Source organism: Pezoporus occidentalis, unplaced genomic scaffold (assembly GCF_034315485.1).
Source record: "Pezoporus occidentalis ecotype Australia unplaced genomic scaffold, CSIRO_AGI_Poc_V1 ctg4, whole genome shotgun sequence".
NCBI lineage: Eukaryota > Metazoa > Chordata > Aves > Psittaciformes > Psittacidae > Pezoporus > Pezoporus occidentalis.
The window spans coordinates 18,087,918-18,110,749 of NW_026915724.1; the positions used below are offsets into that span (position 1 = coordinate 18,087,918).

General features: G+C 40.6%; 2 protein-coding genes across 13 annotated transcripts in view; one reads left to right on the forward strand and one right to left on the reverse strand.

The window, feature by feature from the left end:
- Positions 1–11,711, forward strand: part of ESCO1 (establishment of sister chromatid cohesion N-acetyltransferase 1) — a 32,062-nt gene extending 20,351 nt beyond the window's left edge. The window contains exons 9-12 of the mRNA XM_062632881.1: positions 4,522–4,611; positions 6,707–6,850; positions 7,847–8,034; positions 10,721–11,711. Of these exons, the coding sequence (XP_062488865.1) occupies positions 4,522–4,611; positions 6,707–6,850; positions 7,847–8,034; positions 10,721–10,868 (570 nt within the window). The 3' untranslated portion in view covers positions 10,869–11,711. The remainder of the gene's footprint in view (positions 1–4,521; positions 4,612–6,706; positions 6,851–7,846; positions 8,035–10,720) is intronic.
- Positions 11,712–12,261: 550 nt separating this feature from the next.
- Positions 12,262–22,832, reverse strand: part of GREB1L (GREB1 like retinoic acid receptor coactivator) — a 139,835-nt gene continuing 129,264 nt past the window's right edge. For 9 of the 12 annotated variants that reach the window (XM_062632859.1, XM_062632867.1, XM_062632864.1 and 6 more), the window contains 8 exons: positions 21,755–21,916; positions 21,203–21,410; positions 20,056–20,221; positions 18,858–19,085; positions 17,731–17,872; positions 16,621–16,821; positions 15,363–15,501; positions 12,262–14,963 (listed from right to left, as the gene is read on the reverse strand). In XM_062632859.1, the coding sequence (XP_062488843.1) occupies positions 14,800–14,963; positions 15,363–15,501; positions 16,621–16,821; positions 17,731–17,872; positions 18,858–19,085; positions 20,056–20,221; positions 21,203–21,410; positions 21,755–21,916 (1,410 nt within the window). In that variant the 3' untranslated portion in view covers positions 12,262–14,799. The remainder of the gene's footprint in view (positions 14,964–15,362; positions 15,502–16,620; positions 16,822–17,730; positions 17,873–18,857; positions 19,086–20,055; positions 20,222–21,202; positions 21,411–21,754; positions 21,917–22,832) is intronic. The other 3 variants (XM_062632868.1, XM_062632866.1, XM_062632863.1) reach the window with 1 other exon arrangement.

The following is a 22,832-nucleotide window of genomic DNA, read 5'->3' on the forward strand; positions in this document are numbered from 1 at the left end:
TGGCTCAGAGTTGTGATACATTTGGTTTCTCGATATTTGTATGTAGTTACTCTGTTGACACTATAAGTACCTTCCTTTCCCTGACAGAAAGCCTTAACTGGACAGGTAGCATCATGGCATTAAGAGCTATGTGATGAAGTCTTGGTAACTTCTTGTTTAGATTTTCTGGTCCAGGGTTGATACCTTGATATGTTACTTTATTAGCTGTTTATTGTCCATACCTTGATATGTTACTTTATTAGCGCTACAGATACTAGATATATTTTTTAATGTAGCAAATATATTTGGCATTATTGATGATTTGGAGGCAGTTCTAATGTATCTTTTAGAAGATTTTTTTCTTTCTCTTGTCATTCACATTCTTCATGGCATATGATGCAGTTCCAGTCTGACTTGAGAAGACTCTTCTTGGTTTTAACTTCCTTTTCAATGTGTCTTGATAAATGCCTAGTAGTTCTATTGCTGATTCATTTCACAGAATCACAGAAAGAAGGTCTCTGTATATTGTCATGCTAAAGCTTCTTACTGTGAACTGTGAAAATGGACTTAATTGTTAGTATCTTGCCAACCTGCATGCAGCTGCTTTGTGGGTTTTTAAAAGTGCTGAAGCCAGAAGATAGTTTGCATGTAAATAATAAATTAGTTACTGTTTTCAACTAAATATAATTTTGATTGGGTTTTGGTTTTCTTTTAGAGGCCTATCTTGTTTTGTTAGTAAAAATTTCTTTTTAGGTCTCTCTAGAAAGATGGATTTCTGTCCATGGTGCCCCCAGAAGTAGGACAGTCTGACAAGGAGATTGTATTGGGATAGTTGTTTTGTCGTGGATGCCTAGTAGAAACAATGAGGAAATTATAGGCCTTGTGTGGAGAGAGAAAGTTTACAGAGTTCAGTGCCATTTTTTAGGTTTGGGGAATAGAAGATTGGCAAGGACTGATAAGGGTTTTCTGAAGGGTTCCATTTGCTTTTAATTAAAGCTTGCAAATTGAATAAGCAAGAAGGCAAGGTGGTCCATGATAGTACTGGGGTAGGAATAGATTAGTGTGAGAGATGTCCCCTACTGCAGACACGTGTAGGAATCTGTCTCTCTGTCCTTCTGGTTTCAGACATCTGAAAGTCTCCAGAAAAAATGCCATTCTATTGTGTGTATATTGAGTGGTGACATACACATCAAGTGTCAACTCCAGTGGGATGGATGACTTTGTAGAATGGATATATGGTTTAGTTTTATAAAATCCTCTACCTGTGACACCACAGAGTATCAACTTAGTCTTTCTGTGATTATTTTTTTTTTTTTTAAGAGCAAGACTTTATTTTAATGATGGTTTTAAGCTGAAAGCCAAAACCTCCAATTAAGAAATGCCTGTGGATTCATGTACCTGATGTGAATGCAGTTACTGTTTGTATTTCAAGCTCATCCTCTTAATTAAGAATATTTTGAGCTGAAGAAAGCAGAAGAAGCTGTTGAGTTAATGTCTAATCGGATGAGTTTTAAATAGCTATTCTCCTGTAACTGCATCCAAGCCCCATCTGTGAGGTTCTTATGGTTTTCTGATTAAAAAAAAAAAGCAAGCAACATTTGCCTTCTTGGGACCTAAGGTTAATAGGATACTGGGATTGAAGATGCTAATGAACTTCGTGTCATCTTAGAAAGATTTCATGCCTGCCTTGATCTGCATTAATTCCAAAAGTGATACATCTGTACAATACAAAACTTAGTAGTATTTCACATAAAAGTCCATACCATTAGCTATCTTCTGTGAGAATCTCAGTTTTAACAGTATTTAGGCTTTTCTAACAGTAGTATTTAGTAGTTATATCCAAGGAAAGACCTTCATGTGTTCTACTGTCAAAACCTCATTCTCTGCATTATGTTCATAGGACAGAGAGGTAGAATATCTGTAATTTGATGAAGGAGTCAGGAAGAATAATGCAGTAGACCCATTTCTCTGCTACAAATTATCAAGGGTAGTAGTGCACAAAATTTCATACTGAACTTGATTATGAGGGGAAAATGTCATAAATCCTTTTCTTAGTGAAGACCGAGAAATATACAGCATTAACCACATTTTCCTTACTACCTCAGTATTTCTGAGGAAAAAATAGTGTAAGAAAAAAACATCACTGATTTTCATGTATTTGTATTCATTTGTGAAATAGGGAGTACAGACAAGCCAGAACTGACATCTATGGAAAGATACTGGTTTTGCTGTCCCATTTCTTACCCTTAGATAAAAACTTTTAAAACCTGAGGAAATGCGTGTGAAGCAGTCTATTATGTCTTCTAACTTACACTTTAAAAACAAATCCACATTGCAAATTATTTTAAACTATAAGCAGAAGATAGTTCATGTGAACTTGAGAGCTGAACATTTCATGAACATGCTTTAATGTTGGAGCCATTGTTACAACTGCATTCTACATCATTCACTATATACGTATGTAATGTCCGGTGAAAGCAACGCACTACACAGTGTGGTGGTAATTATTGTCCATACTATTTCATTATGTTTTCATGGTTTCTTTCTTTTGTAATTCTATTGCCATTGCACCTTAATAAGCAAGCAGAAGCTATCTTTAATCTTGTTTGAATTAGGAGAAAAAGTTGGAGGTAGATGAAAAATTAATTCATGGTTCATTGCAGAGCTGCCTTATGTTCTCAAATTATTACAAATACTCATAGGATAAATAGCTGTAGCTTGGAGGGGAGAAGAATATGGCAACAGTTATTGCACACTGGTGGGACACAGTATAGCACTAGTCTGCTCAACTGTAGTGATTAGGCTGTATGTGCCTTGCTACTACTGGCTGTAAGTAATCTGTTGTTGGGCATCCAATATTAGGAAGGAGTGGTATAATTCTGGTATAATCAAGTTCCTTTACTCCAGGCCTTACAGAACATGTACCCTGGTGGTTACAACAGCTTTCGTTTTAAGTTCTTTAGTCATCACAAGCAATGTCTGTCAGTGCTTGGTCATCTGACCATTCAGTTAATAAGTCTTTAAGCCCTAAAGTAATGTCAGTTAAAAGGAGAGGAAAAGCAATTTTTCTAATATTGCTGTAGAGTATTTTAAAGTATATTGCAGACATGATAGTTTTGTTTCTTGCTATAGTAAGGTGTTCTTGCCTTTGGCCTGAGTGAAGGAGTCCTACATTAGTTTTCAGTGACTAAAATACATAATATTGTGCCACTGCTGTTTACTGCCCTTTGTGTTCCTACCATAATGTATTTATATCCAAATAGGATATAATATATTTGTATCCAAATAGGATCTTTGCTTGTATTGTTATTTAGTACAGCTTCTAACAGCAGGATTAAAATGGCATCTGTGTTGCAACCATTGCCATGCTGAGTGTTAACCTCATAAATAGTTTTAGGGCTACCAGAAAGTAGATGAATGTCTAAAATTATTTTCTTCATGGCTTGTGTGGGGTAAAGGAGTAAAATCAGCATGACTAAAATGAGATGCAGATCAACTGTTACAACACTTAAGTTTGTCAATTTTTGTGGTAGTGTATATGGCATTTATTCAGTGCCAAATTCCATTGTTTGGTCTTTAGTTGAACGTTATTTTATGGGAAGGTACAGATTTCAATGAGAATTATTCCATCAAAGTTGTTTCTTCAAAGGCTTTTTTATTGAAAGTTGCTTTGAGTAAGACTTGTAGATCAGCCTTTTTAATGGCTGAAGTTACTTCTGCATTCAGTATTTTTAGGTCCCATCAAAGCAACTTGAGTTCTAATATCTACCAGTCCCATCTTACTAGATTTAAGTGGCTTTTTTGTTTTGTTTTTTTCCATGCAGGTACTGCTCATTATTCACCACGAGTGTGGATCTGAAGAAGAGTTAATTACCTCTATTTTTTTGAGTATGTTTATACTTCAGATACACACAACGTAGCCTCCTTCCCCATTAGATTCTTAGAAGGTAGTTATAATTTTTTTTCTAGTATCCTTCTTGTGGCTTTAACAGTTATGATCAGTAACAAAATAAACTATTCCTTACATTTTGGGCAACTGCATGCCAATCAGTTCACTTAGAACCTCCTGGAGGTCTTTCGCATGCCAAACTTTAAAACTGAGTGTGTATTTGTGGAGGTAACTATGTTAAAAAGAAATCTTTTATTAAAACTTAGGGGTTTTCTCATTCACTGGACTTCGGAGATTAAGTATTCCGTAGGTTTGGAAATCAGTTATGTGAGCCAAGTTTGCTTCTTCTATTTTAAAATTCAGTTTGCACTGCAGTCCTGGGGGAAAAAAATCTAGTTGGGAAATTATAAGACACTTTCACAAATAATTTCTAGATATAGTTAGGCTATTGTATAACTTATTGTACAAATAAGATTGTATTATATCTGTTGTGCTCGTTTCTAGAACCTAGCCGAAGTTTCCTTCTCTAGCAAAGCAACTGCTAAATAGTGTGAAGTCTCTGCATAAACTCAGTATCTAGAACAATAATATGCAATTTCTGTTTGTAAAAGTACATCTTGTATATGGTTTAGATAAGTGTTTGTTTTATTTAGGGTTGGAAAAAGGAGAGAATTTTGGCTGAATATCCTGATGGAAAGATAATAATGGTTCTTCCTGATGACCCAAAGTATGCACTTAAAAAGGTATGGTGGAAAGGACTGGACTTGTATATCTCATTTTGATGTTTTCATGTAAGACTGTAATGAGAATATTCATGGTAAAGTTTATATAATTTACATGTGAACAGTTGAAGTTGGATTCAGAACTGCAGAGAGTCTGTAGCTTATTCCAGAAACAGGTCAGACATCTCACTCATATGCACTGCTGCTGTCTTCATAGAGGGTATGGGTCTGAGCAGGGGTGGAAATAGCAGCAACCAACTGATGGTTTTTTTTGTTTGGTTTTGTTTTTTTTACTATGCTTGCTGAAGATCTGCTAGATAGTTTATGTAATATAAACTTCCTACTATATTTGAACAAACTGAAAAGTATTGACTTTATTGCACAGCACAAATATGGCATCATTCTCCAAAAGGTTTTTGGGTAAAAACAGATTTAGGTAGAAAGTGGCCTCAAAGTCATCTGGTCTGTTCTCATGTCCAGAGCAGGATCAGCTCTGGTTGTGATGCATCTGACAACTTTCTAAAGCTTCTACCACTGGAAGTTTTTCTGACCTCTTCAGACTATGTTACAGTGCTTCACTGTCCATAACATTAGGAAGCTTTCTCAATGTACAGTAGAATCTTGTACTGCAATTTAAGATCATTAGAGTTAATCATACTGTCATAGTGGTAGAAAACGTCTGTCTTTTCCTCTTTGCAACAGCTCTTATTTGTGCCTGAACAAACTCTTGTTGTTTCACCTTAAGGAAATGGATGGAATGTGTTGCTTTTTTTTTTTTTTTAATCTATTTTTAGTTTATACTCCTAAATAATGTTTTATGGAGCTCTGACCATTGTCACACTGTCCTCTAGATTATTTCTGTTTGTGTCATGTCTCCTGTTTCTCTGTTAAAACTCTTTATCTAAACCTGGGCACGGTACACTAGTGGAGACTCAGAGCAGCACACTACTTCAGTGTCCTGCTGGCTAGCTTGTGTTCGTACATCTTAATATGTCATTACATCTGTTTTTTCAGTAGCAATGGCATTGATTCTCTTTAGCTGGGTATTTGCTGTGGCTAACAGGTGCTTTTTTACAGCACCACTATCACAGGATCATAGAATGATTGAGGTTGGAAGGGACCTCTGGAAACTGAATTGATGCTCAAGACAGCTCTTTCTGATGCAGTGACTGTAGTGGGTTTTCTTTAGGCTAACATAGAATTTTAAGTTACTGAACTGTAAAGAAAATTCTGTAGTTTCTTTTCAATATTTAATGCAGATAATAGGTTTTGTTTCTCTGGTGGTACTGTCTTCGGTTTAGTACATTTTAATTGTATATTCCCTTTTTGCTAAAATGGCTGAAGAAAAAATTACTTGAAAATACCTGAGTGGGGAAGAGGAAAGAAAGACGGTAGCAAGAGGAGTAATTTAGGATAGAGTTCTCTGTAGTTCTGTGCGCTGAAAGTTCAGAGAATTTACAGCTGTCACCACTGTGGATGACTGACTTCAAGACTGGTCACTTAGTGCTTCAAATTGGACTCGTCCTTAAAAGAATGGTGCCTGGAGGTTATGTGAGAAAGTAGAGAGTAACCAATACCATGTCTGGTATTTTTTCATTTTCATTTGATCAGTACTAACTCATTTTCACTTGATCAGTGCTAAATATATTCATAGCATTCCTAGTAATCCTAGGTTTGCTCTACTAACGTACCACATAGGAAAGGCCACCTTATTTCTGTCTCTCATGAGATGATAGGGGGTGATAGAGGCTGTTTCGTTGGCTAGTTGTAGATACAAGAATCCCTCAGTAAAATCTTGGCTTGCGCATAAGCTTTTGTTTATGTTCATGCTGGAGTTGATTATTTCTTCTGAACTTACTAACATTAAACGTTATTTTGATTGAAGTTTGGACATAATGGAAGCTGACTTAGAGGTCTCTTCCTATTTCCAGCTAGGTATTATTTAAGGAACATTTATGTGGAGCGATGTGTTGCAGGTTATGTAAGGTAATCCTTCACTTCTGGAATAGCTTTCAGTGTTAACTGTATTTTTTGAAAATATGCCATGTTTATGTAAATTTATACAGATGTACACTTACATGTGTTTCTTATACATCCTTTAAACTTATTTTGACAGGTTGAAGAAATTAGAGAAATGGTAGACAATGACTTGGGATTCCAGCAAGCTCCTCTCATGTGTTACTCTAGAACTAAAACTCTCCTTTTTATTTCTAATGACAAAAAAGTTATCGGCTGTTTAATTGCAGAACATATCCAGTGGGTAAGTGATTGAACTGGGGAAAGGCAGTCTGGGTCAGTGCTTTGTGACTCTGTTATTTAGACATGCTGAAGCTATAGAATTACCTCAGAGTTTAAGTCTGGCCATTTAGCAGATAAGTTTTCTGTGTATGCCTTTTCCACAGCAGAGGAGTTTTTTGGTGGTAGACCATTCTGAAATGTAGTTACTCATTTTTGTATAGTTGACATTGAGCTGAGACGTGTATGGCGTCATACTTGGCTCAGACCTGCTCATCAAAGAGCTTGCTACAGCTGAAGGGTGGAAGTTTTCTTCCTCTCCTATACGTGTGCTAGCTATGGCTCTCCTCTTGCTTGTTGACAAGCAGATTAATCTCCTAGCCCACTGGAAATCCCATGTGGATGAAAAAGTGAGTATTCTGTAGGATTGATTTGAATTACTGTGGAGTCAAACAGCTCCACAATGAACAGGAGATGGCAGAACTGCATAGTGGAGAGCAAGACAAGAACTCATAGTTTTTAGTTGCCATACTAAAAACTGATGTCAGAACTTTGTTGAATATTTTGTCTGTTCCCTTGTAAACTGTGGTGTTTTCCACCCTGCCTTGGGAGTAGCAGACAAGAAGCAAAACAATCATAGTCAAAGTCAGAAGTGGACTCAAGCACTTGAATACAAGTGGTTTTAAGAATTGGATTATTTGTTTCTCTTTCTTAAAATCAGATAAGCTTTAGGGGGTATTTTTGGTTTAATCTTTTATCATCTGTTCGAATTGTGAAACTGAAGAGAGCTTGAGTCAGAAATGTATCGTCTTTTTGGTACAGCATTTTAGCAAGTAAGTATTACTTGCCCTTGGTCATCGTGCTTGTAGTAAGCGTGGTTAAAATGCTTCCCATATCTTTGCTCGCAAAGCCAAGCCATCAATCAAATCATTATTAATTGAAATAAATTGCACACAAATTATCTTGTTCAGTCATTAATGATGCTTTTATAAAGTGACAAATATTTTTACATCACCTGCAGGGCTATCGAGTTATAGAGGAGAAGGTTCCAGAAGTCAGTTCAGAAAATGAGAAAGTCATATTTGAAAGACAGAAAGCATGGTGCTGTTCCACTTCTCCAGAGCCTGCTATTTGTGGGATTAGTCGAATATGGGTATTCAGCATGATGCGTCGGAAGAAGATTGCTTCTCGGATGATAGAGTGTCTCAGGTAATGCCAAAGAAGTTCCTCGGTTACCTATGTTTTAGATAGAACTCAGACCAAGACATTTATTGCTTTGTGTGTCTCAAGCCTGTATTTTCAAGCTGCTGGTGTTCTGAAGATGTAGATTTGAGTGTTGTTGACAGTTCCAGTATTACATGGAGTTCCATGGCTAATGTTGGTATTCTGTGATAGCTTCTCTTTAACAGAAATCTTTCTGCTAAACACAATTGTAATGAGTCACCCCTACAGAATGTTGATGAACTTGGGTAAATTCCTCTGAGGTAATTATGGGTGAAGCTGATGAGACTCTCTTTGGTCAAAGTATGAGATTACCCAAGTGTTAAGGACTGGGACCTAACCGTTGGCTGAAATGTCTGTTCCTTAGAGGTAGAGAGCACAGAGACAAGTACACCAAACTATTTGATGTAGTCTGGTGGCTTCCAACTGTGTTTTGGGGTGGCTTTTTTTCTGCTTTAGTCAGCTGCACTGAGCTTTTGAGATATTTTCAATTTCCATGGAGCTTTAGTAGCTAGTGATGAGAGTATTCAGCTGAATGCTAAGTGCTACATCCATAAAAAGACTCAAAAGAATGACACTACTGTTTAGATAGACATTAAAATATTGACTCTCCAAAATTTAGGTTTCTTCCACTGACATTTCCTAGAAGTTTAAATGCCTTTTCTGAGTAATGCCAAGAACTATGCAAATCTTCTTGTTGCTGGGCTGTAAGGTTCGTGCCAGGTGCTTGGCTAGCCCTATCTTGTTGGTGTTTGTGGCATGGGTGCTGCTTTGTCTGCCAGTCTTCCCCCCCTCCTGGGTATTTGGAAAGCTTAGCAAAGCTATTTGCATCTTGCCTGGCTGGGGAAACAACTAGAAAGTTCTTTCTGGATCATGTTCTGTCTGAACTATCAACTGTAAAGGTGTATTCAGCTAAGCACATTAACTTGATGATTTGGTTATAATTTTGGCTGATGGAATCACAGAATCATAGAATATAGGGTTGGAAGGGACCATCGAAGCTGATCTAGTTCCAGCCCCCCTGCAATGAGCAGGGACATCTTCAACTAGATCAGGTTGCCCAGACCAACCTTGAACGTCTTGAATGTCTCCAGGGATGGCGCATCCGCCACCTCTCTGGGCAACCTGTGCCAGCGTTTTACCAGTCTCATAAAGAAGTTTTTCCTCACATCCAGCCTGAAAAAGAAAAAAATATTTTTAATTGTGTATTCAGTAGTTCCCTGGAAACTGTTTCTAAAGGAAAGATTTCTTCCCCAGAGCGATGCTGGAGTTGCTCCCTCAGATCTAGCACTAAGGGATCTTTAGAATCAATTTTAATAGCTCGTTGAAGCTACTGAGGTCATTTTCCTCTCAGCTGTACGCTGCATCTTACCTTTTGCTATGCTCTGGTGCTTGTTGGCTTTCCATTATCTCATAGCTACGTTAGTAGAAAATGGGTTCACCAAGAAGAGCTTTGTGTTAATTCTAGTGGTTTGTAGGAAGGACTGATGAGCTCTAGAATTGGTGTAAATAAAGGAGTCCGGAAGGCTGCAGAAGGCAAAGGAGAGGAGACTTGCTTTTTGATGGCAGTAAGTGGTTATATCTGCTCAGCTGAGAGAAACTTCAGTGTAAATGTCTTTCATAGCAAAGGGTAATTTGGACAGGATGATTCTGGCAGCTCAGTCCTAACTTCAGAATGTTGAAGGTGTCCTTGCTGACTTCTAAGTCCATTCTGAGAATGTCTGCCCTGCTTCACTCAAGCTTTCACAGCTGACCTGGAGTCATAAAACTTAAGTCTTAAGAACCTTGCAACATCATCTTCCTAAATACACTAAAGAGAAGGGAATAAAGCTGGATTTTGTTCCTTCCCTCAAGATTTAATGGAAATACCCATAAGTTCAAAGTTCATACTTTCTGTGCAAGTACATGTAAGTTTATTTTATAGGCATTAAAAGAATTAATTAACTTAATGGGAGTTTCTTCTGTTTCCAAGGATGAACGTCACCTCCTCCTTCCCCTGATCAAGGTCTCAGAGCTTGAGATCAGTTTTCTAACTTTGTTCACGTAGCCATCCAGGAAAGCTCAATGGCACCCTTGGTTCTTTTTCTTCAAAGAGAATAAAACATACAGGAAGAAGTTAAGCAAACTCAGTCCTTGTTTTCATGTAGTTATTACTGAAAATGTGAATTATGCCTTGAGGTTGTGTTCTGAGATGTTCTAAATTAACCCAAGATGTGCTCACATCCAAATGTCAAGTATTTCTTTCAGACAGGGGACTTGCAATTTCATCAGGTCCTTTGAGCCCCCTCTGTAAGCAGCCCAACTTGTGTTTCCGTTCCTAGTGACTGTAGTCATAGTCCCAGAAGTCTCTCTTCCATGAAGAAGTAGTTGGACTGAATTCAGACTTTGTTTTTTTTCAACTCTGAAATTGAACTCTTGATGCAACTCACAAATAATTGCTCTATACAAATGTTTCTTCTAAAATGCCAAACCTTATAAAAACCCTTCCAGGAAAAGTGATCCTCCTTGCCCTTTGTAAGGAGGAGATTGGTATAAATGGAGCGATCTCCTCTTAATAGAGCTTCTTTCTTTTGAATGTCCATGACAATTAACAGTTTGTGGTCTAATAGTATAAATATTCCTGTGTTATTCCCTGAGGGTAATGTCTTTTCTTTTTTCTTCTCCTTTTAAACAGGAGCAACTTCATCTATGGCTCATACTTAAGTAAAGAAGAAATTGCTTTCTCTGACCCCACTCCTGATGGAAAACTCTTTGCAACACAGTACTGTGGCACCGGCCAGTTCCTGGTATACAACTTCCTCAATGGACAGCACCAGACTTAACTGCTCCCGAAGGAATTCTGTTTTTATCGGGAGACTTCTGCCAAACGCACTGGGTGGGTGCAGACCTTCAGCAGAAGCCAGGGCCATTTTTACTACAGTGAACTCAGGACTGGTAACAACCGAAAGGTTGTACTATTTTATTAAAATTGTAAACAATGCAGTAATAGGCTAACTTTTTTTTTCTAAAAGAAAGATATTTTATTAACTTTTGCAAAAGTTTGATTGTATTTTATCTAGTTAGTCATGTTTACATGCAGCAGAAAACTGTTCATAGTGGACTGTAAACTAATGCAAAGACTCTAGCCTCCTTGATGAGTACATGCTGAAGTTCTTAATACGGTGATATACCAGTATGTGTCGGTGCTGTAGCACTGGTCTGTTGCCACCCTTCCAGCAGGGGTTGCTGGCTGGACAGAGTTGGAGGATACACCCAATTGCCTTGAGGCAAGAAGCTTTCCAGTGCAGTCCCTGTGGGTGACAGCCCTCAGAGACTGCACGATGGTTCCTGGGGTTTGTGCTGGGCCCAGCTGGGTGTGAGGGAGCCTGTGAGGTGACAGTAGCATTGGAAACTTGTTCTACCCCACCTTGCTGCTCCTCCCCTAGATGCAGTGTAGGGTAAAAGGCAGAACAAAAGCCCCAGGGACTGATGTAATCATCCTTTTCCTTCAAGTTCTGTACTGGGTATATCCCTTTGTTAGTGGACTTCACCTTGATACTTGTCACTCGTTCAAAATCTCCTCTTTTAAAGGGTTTGTATGTTGAAAAACTGCTGTGGCCTTTCTTGATCTGTACATAATGTAGATAGGTTAAAAATAAAACACTTGATAGCTTTTTTTCAAGTTACTTTGGATGGTACTAAGTGTGAATGAATCTTCAGTGTATTTCTTACTTTTGCCTGTGAAATATTCCCCTAGTGGCTAATGGCAGCATGTGTTTTGAAGCAGTCTCTGGAGAACACAGACTTCCCTTTGTGACAGTGCACTTGCAGATCAGTGCCCCAGGAGCCCAATGTCAGCACTTCCAGTAAGGTGAGAGGTGATGCCTTCAGCCTTGAATAACAGCTTAAAACCCTGATGAGAAAGGTTGAACTAAATTTAAAACTCACTGTTTAATTTTGAAACCCATGTGCAGTGCAGGTACGCTGATTCATGCTGTGCTGTCCTTAACCTTGGCCTAGAGGTAAGGCAAAGAGCTCACACCACCTCCATATTGCTGCTTGGAGTACTTACACCTGCAGTAGCAGAACAGTGGTGAATTGTCATTCTCAAGGGGGTTGTGAGGAGACCCTGAAGGGCTTTGTTAAAAAAGTTATGCAGGTTCACTAACAATCCAATGGTGACCCTGCCTAGAGGGCTTGGAAAGCAGGAGCATTAGTTAAGAGAGAGAGGCAGTCTTAACTGGTAACTTAATATATTCAAATTTAATGAAAGCACATTATAAACATACCATAGCCACAACTTCAGACAGTTTCAGTTCATAAACAATAACATGAGGTAGACTGACTAGTGAAGCTAAATTCACCAAGTTTTTGGTTAAGAAAACTTTACACTAGGAAAGCAACATTTTTAACCCTCTTCCAAAAGTCGCAAAAAGCAATTACATAAGTTAAGCAAAAAAGCATCTGCATATGATTCTTTAAATCTTAGTTTACATTCAGATTTAACCTGTGAATAGACAAGAACATCTACAGGTAAAGTATAACGCTGGCCAATGGAATACATTCATAGGGATGACCATGAGGGTGAGACGTAAAACCAAACTGGAATAGCGATGGGCTAGGTGTCAAATAATGCTGGAGCATGTGGGGGGGACAAGCCTCCCCCTCCAGTGTTGGCTCAGGGCACCCTGGCCAGAGTGTTATCAACACTCCTCACTTCCACACAGGGGAGAGTTAAGGAGATGGGTTTACTATTAGTTGGTAAAGGCAGGCAAATACACTGCCTGACTGGTGGCATTCTCAGCCTCAGGGACAATTTTGCACTGCTTCACCAGAGGGCTAACTCCTTGGAGTAGTTTCAGCACCTGGAATTTTAAGAACTTAGTGCAAACATCAAATAGACAAACAAAAAGGAAACCATTTATGAACACGTAATACCTGACGCTTCTACACCACGCTAAGGTTTGGGGTTGGCCCTAAGCCCTTCTGGCAAAACCAGAACTACTGGAATACATTCAGGTGTGTATCAAAAGCTTCAAGAAGTATCTTTCATATTCATCCTTCTTCTGAGTGTTAAAACAGGTAAGGCAGGCTGTGTCTGAAGGAAAATTAAAAATACATTTACAGAAATGGGTTGTCCATCAGAAATTTGCTAAATTTACAGCATCAGAGTGAAGCTACGTTAACACAGACATACGCAAACCATTTTCCTTTGGCCTCCGGCAAATATATTACGCTTTTTCATCTGTAAACATCTCTTTCCACAAGATAAAAAAAGTTGCTTAGTTAACACTATGCTTAAAAAACCACCAAGTATGACAACGTGCTAATTTCATTGCTTTTGGGGGAGTCAACTGATATTCCTGAAATGCTGTTCCGAACAGGCTGAGGTTTTATTTTTAATGAAGGGGTCATGATGTGCAGGAATATTTTTGTGCAGGATGATCATTTTTTCTGTATGGAAACCTCAGCGGGGTAGCTCATGCTAACAGCATGAACAGAAGAGTACTGTTACAATTGAACCCTGCAATCAAATGCTGCTGCACTGCATTCATTCCAGAATAACTTCACAGGGATCAGCAGTATGCCTGTAAGTAGAACAATGGGCAACTACAGCTACAACCACTATTTACAGAGGGTAACCGAAACAAAAAGGAAAGGCTGACGTTGTCAGGTGATGGATTCCAAGACCTTTGCTTCTGGACAGAATCTCTCCTGAGCACTCCCAACCCTCCCCTGGCACCGTTGTGGGATACCTTCTGGTTCGCTCAGATCCAGCTTGGGCACATTGCCCTCCTTGCACATCTCTTGGTATGCTGCTTCACAAATAGGTACAACTTGACAGACCCAGTCTTGCCGCTGCAGCCAGCTGGAGTTGAGCAAAAAGTACATGGTGAGTGAGCTGCATATGGCCCACCACTGAGGCACCAATGTACAGGAGGACTCATTTCCACATGCAAAGGAGGACAGCCCACAGGTTTTCAGAATGCTTGAGGAGAGTGAGGAACAGTAGGCGAGTTGCTGGTGAGTTACTCTAACTGAGTGGGAGCAGCTATGAGGAGCCTTTTGCTTTGTCACCAGAGCTGAGGAGGGGGTGCCTAAATGGGGTGACTAAGGTTGCTAAGGAGAACTGGGGTGCCCAGTGCCTGCCACGGGTTTGCTGATTTGTTCAGGTTCAAGTAGTAAACTTTGAACACCTGTGGAAATTTTGCCAAGGACAGTTTCAATACATACACAATTACAGATTTTCAGCTAACACTGCACAGAGAACAAGACTATTCCTTTTAATACAAATATCTATGTTATAGTGTAGTTTCAAACCCCTGAGTATTCCTGTACCACAGCACAGAGCTGAAGAGACATGATGGGCTCTCCTCCATACAGCTTCAATAAATGCCACGTGCTGGGTTGCGTTTCATGTAACATTCAAGTTAGCAGCTGCCCAGAGCAGCTTCTTCTTCCCCTACCTCAGCTGAATATAGAAAGGATTCTTCTTCAACTGAATTATGTTCTCTTTTCAGATCCTACATTTTGGCTGGCTGCGTAATCAGGGTCAGCCATTATGGCTGACATGAAAATAACTGGAATCCAGGATCCTTGAAATCATAACTGATGTGGTAATTTTAGCCTTAGGACTAAAGCCTACTTCAGAATTGTAGGGAATCCTTTCAAGCAGCCTAGATAAATATTGGTTGCACTTTGCTCCACAGTGATTGTACTTGTTTTTAAAAACAAAAAGTTCTTTTTTCTTTGTTAGCGGTGTCTTAGCGAAGCTTATATATGGCGTCCAGTAAGAAAATAGAGAGGTTCATCATCACTACTGTTAGCAGTTTGAAACTCATCTCGAAGTCGGAACTGCCACTCGTCCTCCAGCTCCAGCCGGACTATTGTCTGCCGTAAGGAGCTTCTGTCTTGACATATGACACACAGGGTGGCACCTTCAAGTGAAAAGCATGTGAGATTCTCAGTGTACAATAACAAGTCTCTGATTTTTTTCTCAGTAATTTTCCTAAGCTATTTTAAAGAACTCTGGTCTGGTGGAAGTTGTCCCTTCCCATGGCAGGGGAGGTTAATTAAGACTAGGTAATTATTAAGGTCCTTTCCGACCCAAACCACCCTGTGATTCAATTACCTACACTTACTACTGACAGGAACAGAAATTTTATACAGTCCCAAAAGAAACACTGCACCTCTTTCTTTTGAAAACAAGGGCAGCACTAACTGTGAAAGTTCCAGACCTGTTAACGAAGCTGGTTATGCCTCTACCTTCCCTTTTTTCTCCGTGTTATTATTTGTCAGGAAGGCACCCAGACAGTTCAGCAAAGCCGTAAGATTACCTTTCAGAAACCTGAACCGCTTGAGGAGGTCTGCGCCAACAAAGGAGTCACAGAGATAGAGCAGCAGGCCGCTGAAGAACACCCCTTCGCAGTTGACATTGACTGAGTGCGGGCGGGAGCTAATATAGCATATGGCCACCTGAAACAGAAGGAGAAAAGAAAGGAAGTACTTCTGGGTGAGAAAGGATGACTAAGTGGAATGGAATATAACTTAGTGATAACAGGCAAGTCAGCTAGGGCTGGTCAAAACGTAATCCAACGAGAATGCACTATTGAGCAAACTTCACCTGGGAAATAACACATGGGACAAACTTCTAGATTCAGCTTGGCCACTGAAACATGTTGTTTCAGGGTCCTATGTAAGTCAGTTTGCTTTTCTGCTTCTATATGAATTATAACAGCTGTCAAGATTTTTGAGGTTGTTCTAATAAGGAGACATTTGCCACAGTAAGCAATTTCATGAGTACTGCAACTGCTGAGGCTTGAGCTCCTCCACGTCTTCTCTTGCTGACAGCAAGCATCACCTAAGTGGCTCCCAGCATTGGCCTGCCCCTGTGTTTCAGTGCTCTGATGGTTCTGTATCAAAGGGTTTTTTCCTGTATCTTGTCACTGACCTCCATAAAATTTCCCAGAACAAAGGCCTTTTAGGCTTTCATCCCACTTCAGAGTCAGTTCAAAGTGGTCGCCCTACCTACAGACATCTAAGACATACTTGCATACTTTTCACTAGAAACCCAGGTTCATAAAAAGAAAGGCATCTGAAAGGAGAGCTGCATTACAAAGGGTGAGCTTCACAATAATGAATCAAGGATTGCATCAGAAACTCTCTCAGCCAAACCAAGTTTGTTGCAAGGACAACTCAAAACACAGATAATAAAAAGCTGTATGCTAGAGAGTGACCTAAAAAACCGAGGGGATAGTTTTTGTACAGACTATGCAGCACACCAAGCTCTATCAAGAACAGCATCACTGGGGGGGGGGTTGCATCATATGAAATATTATTTGAGATAGATGTGTCCAATTTCCTTGCAAACTACATCGAGCCATCGCAGACCACTGGTCTCTACCCACACCAGCCAGCTAGGAGGCTTTATCACCAGCTGTTCCAGTGGAGTTGGTCTCGCTGTTTGAGAGCAGCCTTCAAACACTACTCTGGCTGCTGAGGGTTCATAAAAAGATGGGGTTTTCAACACCAGAAGGGTGCTGAAGTAAAGGTTTGCATTGACTTGTCCCCATCATCCTTTCAAGTATTTTGTACCTCAAGCCCGATGTTCAGGTAGCAGTCAATGGCCAGTACCGGGTTCTTGAAGTTATTAACGGCCTTCGGGAAGAGTTTGTAGGTTGCATGTTGAAGGAATTTCTCCAGGAGGAACTGAGATGGGGCTGCCAACAAGGTATGCTCGCTGTCAGGGGCACAGACGTACTGAAGAGGCATTATTGGTGCCAGGCTGTCCGAAACCTGCAAGGAAAGGAGAGCCCCTTTTAACCCACGTGCTCAGTGCACCTCCTCTGCAGGAGATCCTCTAGCTGGGGAAGGGATCACCATGACATGGCAGGAAGAGAGAGAAAGCTGGGGGAAGAATCGAAACTCCCCACTCAATTCTGATGTAGCACCACAGCACAGAAATAAATGAACTCTTTGTTCTGTGGTTGCTAAGTACTTCTGTGGGTATCTGCCTGTCTGAAGAGGGAACATAAGATAAGGAGTTCAAACTGTCACAGCACCCTTCATCCTGCCTTACTCCTGGACAGTACAGGAAATTAAATGACATCCTCCTTGTGTGGAGTCATCCACGGAAAAAGTTCTCTGTGGTGCTCTCTCACAGGCCAGTCCATCACTACAGATTCCACTGCAACCACGAAAAGAGGAAAATTCAGAAAATGACCTCCCAGAAACTCAAATCCAGGGTTCAGTCAGTTAAATTTGAAACGGGGAGGTCATTTTTTAAGAGGGATGGTGTGGGATGTGTTTAAATCCAGCAGGAACACAAACTGTAAGATTCCCAGATTAAAATCAACCCGTAGAAGTATATTTCTGTTTAAAGCTGGCAAAAGTGTAACATGATCTCATATGTTATGAATACTTGTATTTCTCAGCTGGGTTTCAGAAGGTTCCCATTTTCAGTGCCCTTCCTCAGGTCTCTTCTTGTCAGCAAGTACAAGGACTGAAAGTCACAAACCAGAAAACACTGGAAACTTGTGGCTGTGCTTAAGTTTATAAACCCAGATCCAATACAACTTGCCTGTGGTATGTCAGCTGTCAAATAAACACCCAATAAATCTAAAAAGCTAGAGAATTTGTTATTCCTAGGAGAAACAGGTCCTGATTTTACCCTTTCCGTATGACAGCGCATAGACTCACACTCACCACGATTTTTGGCTTAACGACAAAGTCCTTTTGTCCTCCAACCTGAATATGTTTCTTCATGACACTGAAGTTGTTGAAGCGGCAGATGAGGAGGCCACTGCTGTTCGTCCGCAGATTGAAATCTACATCTTCACAGAAATACCTAGACATTAAACACAAGATCATCACTAAACCAGCAGTGTGGCTGCTGTGTATGAATATTCACCCTACTGCTGCTGAAATGCACTGGAATGGGCTCAGCAGAGGCTTTTGGAGACTGTCTGATATGGTGCCTATACAAATTCTCTACACGGCTCTGAAGACTCATTCCTTCAGTATAGGAAAGCGGCGGTGGTTATCTTAAAACCAAATTTTCACTTTTCAGTGTGTCTGTATGCTTCTTCCCCGTATACCAGACCTGGCCAGCCCTCTCATCCTCATCATGTGCTGACATCAATCATTTCCTCCCCTTTCCTTTTTTCTCCCTTTCTTTTTAGCACTTCTTTTAATAGATATTTTAGAACTGAGAGCAGCTCTGCAGTGACCAAACTCCATTTTTGAACAAGCCAGTTTTATATAACATAAGTTTTGATGAACTGGAATCGGGATAAATGTGGCTTTGACAAATATTTGGCTATGAGAGACAAAGCAGCTGAGAAGTAACATTTATCCTGCGCTATTTATGATGTAATTGCTCACTTCTGTGGGCTGATTCCCACCTCATGATTCAACTGGCCAGAGAATGTGAAATCAAGAGCTCTATAAGCCACGCCAGACTCCAGCTTATTACAGAATGGTTTGGGTTTGAAAGAGCATTAAAGCTCTTTCAGTTCCAACCCCTTACCACAGGCAGGGACACCTTCCACCAGCCCAGATTGCTCCAAGCCCCATTCAACCTGGCCTTGAACACTGTCAAGGATGGGGCAGCCACAACTTCCCTGGGCAACTTCTTCCATTATCACACCGCCCTCACAGTAAGGAATTTCTTTCCAATATCTAATCTAAATCTCCCCTCTTTCAGTTTAAGGCCATTTCTCCTTGTCCTGTCACTATATGCCCTTGTCCTAAATTTTTTATAGGCCCTCTTTAGGTACTGGAAAGCTTGCACAGGCTACAGTTCCTCACTCAAATATATATGTATTGCTTACCTGTTCAGATCATATTGCACATTCTGGGTCAGGTCTATGTTGAGCAGTATAAAATCATGCACATGGCACCTGGAGAATGGAGCCTTTGCTTTCCTGGCATTCAGCTTGCTGTTCCATTTTTGAACACCCAGTATTGCATAATGAACAATTTTTGGGGTGGCTTCAATGTGTTGGAGGACACTCTTCAGCGACACATTCTTGCTGGAAGCCCCAGGCTCCAGCGACTGGCTGCAAAACATGATCACACATCACATACAAACCATGCTTATGATTTTTATATAATATACACTGTGTATATATATATATATATATATATATACATACACATTTAAGTATACACAAAGAACAAAGAAATTCCATTAACAGTTGAGAGTGTTTACTTTAGATACTGTAAAAATATATATATTAATGCAGATCTGTTAAAAAATAGCCAACTAATCTTACCCATCAATTTAGTTATTATAAGAAAATGGGCCTTTCAGCAGAATAAGGTCTTACACAGCAATGTAGAAAGGGAAAAGGAATGGCTTTATGCACCATTTTTGGAAGGCTATTTTCTCCATAATGGACAGCACATGCACTGAGAAGGACAGGAGTTTAATGCCTCCTAAAAAGCTAAAGCTCCCAAAATAAACTATTTTCATTGAGAAACGTATATTGAATCAAACCAAATCATGGAAGTAACATATTGAGAAATCACTCAAATAGCCACTAAAAACAAGAGTGGCTTTAAACAGAGCAAGCACAAGCAGAGGTTTGTTAATGCTACGGCTTGTGGGACACAAATGTAAGGCTAGAGCCAGGTGGAAGTGTTCAACAGCAGGAGGCTGGATGGTCAACAAGACAAATCTAGAGCCTTCCTACTGTTCTGAGTGAAAGAGTGGATTTTGTGCATTTTAGACAACACGACTAATGTGTAGGTGTACAGTTCCTGAGCTATCTGAGTCACAGCTGAATGAATGATGTCTTCTGTGAGGCCCTCTGGACAGGCAGCCTAATGTTACCACATCATAGCCACTACCGAAAGCTGCTTTTGCTTAGCAATATTTCAACTACATTATCAGCACCAGCAGCCCAGTTTTTTCCAGTCATCTGGTCTCTTACACCCTGTCAGATGCTAGACATGAGCCTAAGTCACAGGTGTGCTGCTGTCTGTGCTGAATCAGAGCAGAGACCCCAGTGCTGGGTGGTTACTTACCTTGACTGTTCGTGGGCGCTGTGCATATTCCACAAGACGCAGGAGTCATCCATGACCACGATGAATGGCCACACACACTGGCGCTTGACTCCCAGTTCCTCCAAGCGGTTCCGTTCCAGTTCTAGATTGTGGTAGGAAAGCTCCTTAATAAGAAACCTTGCAGCACCTGAGAAAATACCAACAGGAGACCTTTATTAGACTTTATCACTCTCTCCTCCCAGAGAAAGGTTATATCAACATCTGCAGTCATTACCCTTTTACTAATCATAGAATGTTTTGGGTTAGAAGGAGCTTTAAAGGTCATCCAGTTCCAACCCCCTGCCATAGGCAGGGACACCTTCCACTAGACCAGGTTGCTCAAAGCCCCATCCAACCTGGCCTTGAACACTGCCAGGGATGGGGCAGCCACAGCTTCTCTGCACAACCTGTGCCAGTGCCTCAGCACCCCCACAGTGAAGAATTTCTTCCTAATGTCTAATCTAAATCTTTCCTCTGTCAGCTTAAATCCACTCCCCCTTGTCCTGTCCCTAAATGCCCTTGTAAAAAGTCCCTCTCCAGATTTCTTCTATTTTAAAAAGAAATCAATATGTCTCTTTTTCAACATGAGTAAATCTAGCAGGCAGATACCAAGAAGACTGGACATTTTAAAGAGACTATGCACAACACGATTTTGTGGGCATTAATAAAGTAACTTGAACCACGAAGGGCCTGAGATTCTAAAACCAAAGCTACTTAAAAGTTCTTGCAGGAAAAAACTCAGCATCCATGAAAATGAAGTCCGAATTTAAGCCCCCAGTGTTCAGCTATAGTTAATATTTAGCTTCAGCTAAATAAAGGAGCTACAATCTGAAAAAATCACATGTAAAATGTCTAGAATGAGTGTTCACACAGCAGGGCTGTGTAAAATGAGTGAATGTGGCCTATAAACCATCAGATTTTAAACTGAGAAGGCAGCGATCAATGCAATCGTACATTCCACATGCCTAACAGCAGTTCTTACATGCCATTGAATTTTGCACTGATATTGCTGCTGTTACCACAGCACGAATGTGAAGACCTGCTGCAATGTTTCCTTCAGTCACATGATCCACCTTGTCCAACATGGATTTTAATATCTTCACAGCAATGCACTGATGGTGTTTCTTACCAACGCCAGCATTGTTGAACATGCCTGGCAGGACAAGCATGATGTGGTTGGGCCAGTATTTACGGTACAGTGGCATTTCATACTCCTTCACTACAAGGAGGTGAAGGTGGCTGATGCCTTCCATGGCATGGTAGAGGTTCAAGAGGCCATGCTCATGACGTCCACTTGATGGAGTGAAGATAGGACTCTTGACTGCATTCAAATTCTGCTGGAACAGAAGGTATTTTGGCCACATTAGGTAAAAAGCAGGTTATTCCTGATATGGATCTTTATTTATTTACTGTTTATACTGGATTTTAAGATTATTAATCATTGCAACACAAATGAACTGGACACTAGGAATGCAAAAAGGGATGATTGTGTTCCCAAAAACTCCAGCTCTAAGGACAGTCAGGCAAGAATTATGCAAAGGACATTAAAACAAAAGGAACACATAAAAAAGAAAACATAGACCCTCCACCCCCAGCCACCTACCACTGACTTGCAAATCTCCGTCAAGCTGACTGCATTCAGCACATGCAGACAGCAGATGGGTAAGAGCAGCACACGCACCTTGTCAGAAACTAGTGGGAGACGCATGCTTTCTAGCTGTTTTCCCTGCTTGCTGAAGACAAAATGGTTCTCTTTGGACTTGGGGATTATAAAATGCAGTTGAACCTCTTCTCCTAGCATCGAGGATGAAAACGTGAAGGCATGCAGAGTGGAGTCAGAGATCTGTATACAAAGAAAAAAAAAATACAAGGTTTGCAATCAGGTAGCACATAAGGCACCCATGGCACCTGCCCTTACAGCCCCAATACTGGAAAGCCATCAGAGAAGAACACCCAAAACGTTCTGTTTCAGTAACTGAAGCTAACTCTAGTATATTCTCATTTTCATCTACCACAGTCCACATTACTTAGGTATGTAACTGGCATTGCAATTAAAAGAGTCAGCTTTCTGTACCCAACCAGTCTGGCCAAAGTGGACCTTTCTCATCCATTTGAGATGGAAATGATTTAATAATATTTACAAGGAGAAGCTGGAAAGGGGTGTTTTACAGGGGCACCCGTATGAAGATGATAGGCTGAAAAAGTTGGCACTGCTCAGCCTGGAGAAGAGAAGGCTGTGTGGAGACCTCATAGCAGCCTTCCAGTATCTGAAAGGGGACCGCAAGGATGCTGGGGAGGGACTGTTTATTAGGGACTGTAGTGACAGGACAAGGGGTAACGGGTTAAAACTTAAACAGGGGAAGTTTGAATTGGAGATAAGGAGGAAGTTCTTTCCTGTGAGGGTGGTGAAGCACTGGAATGGGCTGCCCAGGGAAGTTGTGAATGCTCCATCCCTGGCAGTGCTCAAGGCCAGGTTGGACAGAGCCTTGGCTGACATGGTTTAGTGTGAGGTGTCCCTGCCCATGGCAGGGGGGCTGGAACTAGATGATCTTAAGGTCCTTTCCAACCCTAACTATTCTATGATGCTATGTAGTGACAGGACAATGGGAAATGGCTTTACACTGACAGAGGGGAGACTTAGATTAGATATTATGAAGAAGTTCTTTACAATGAGAGTGGTGAGACACTGGAACAGGTTGCCCAGAGCGGCTGTGGGTGCCCCATCCCTAGCAGTGCTCAAGGCCAGGTTGGATGGGGCT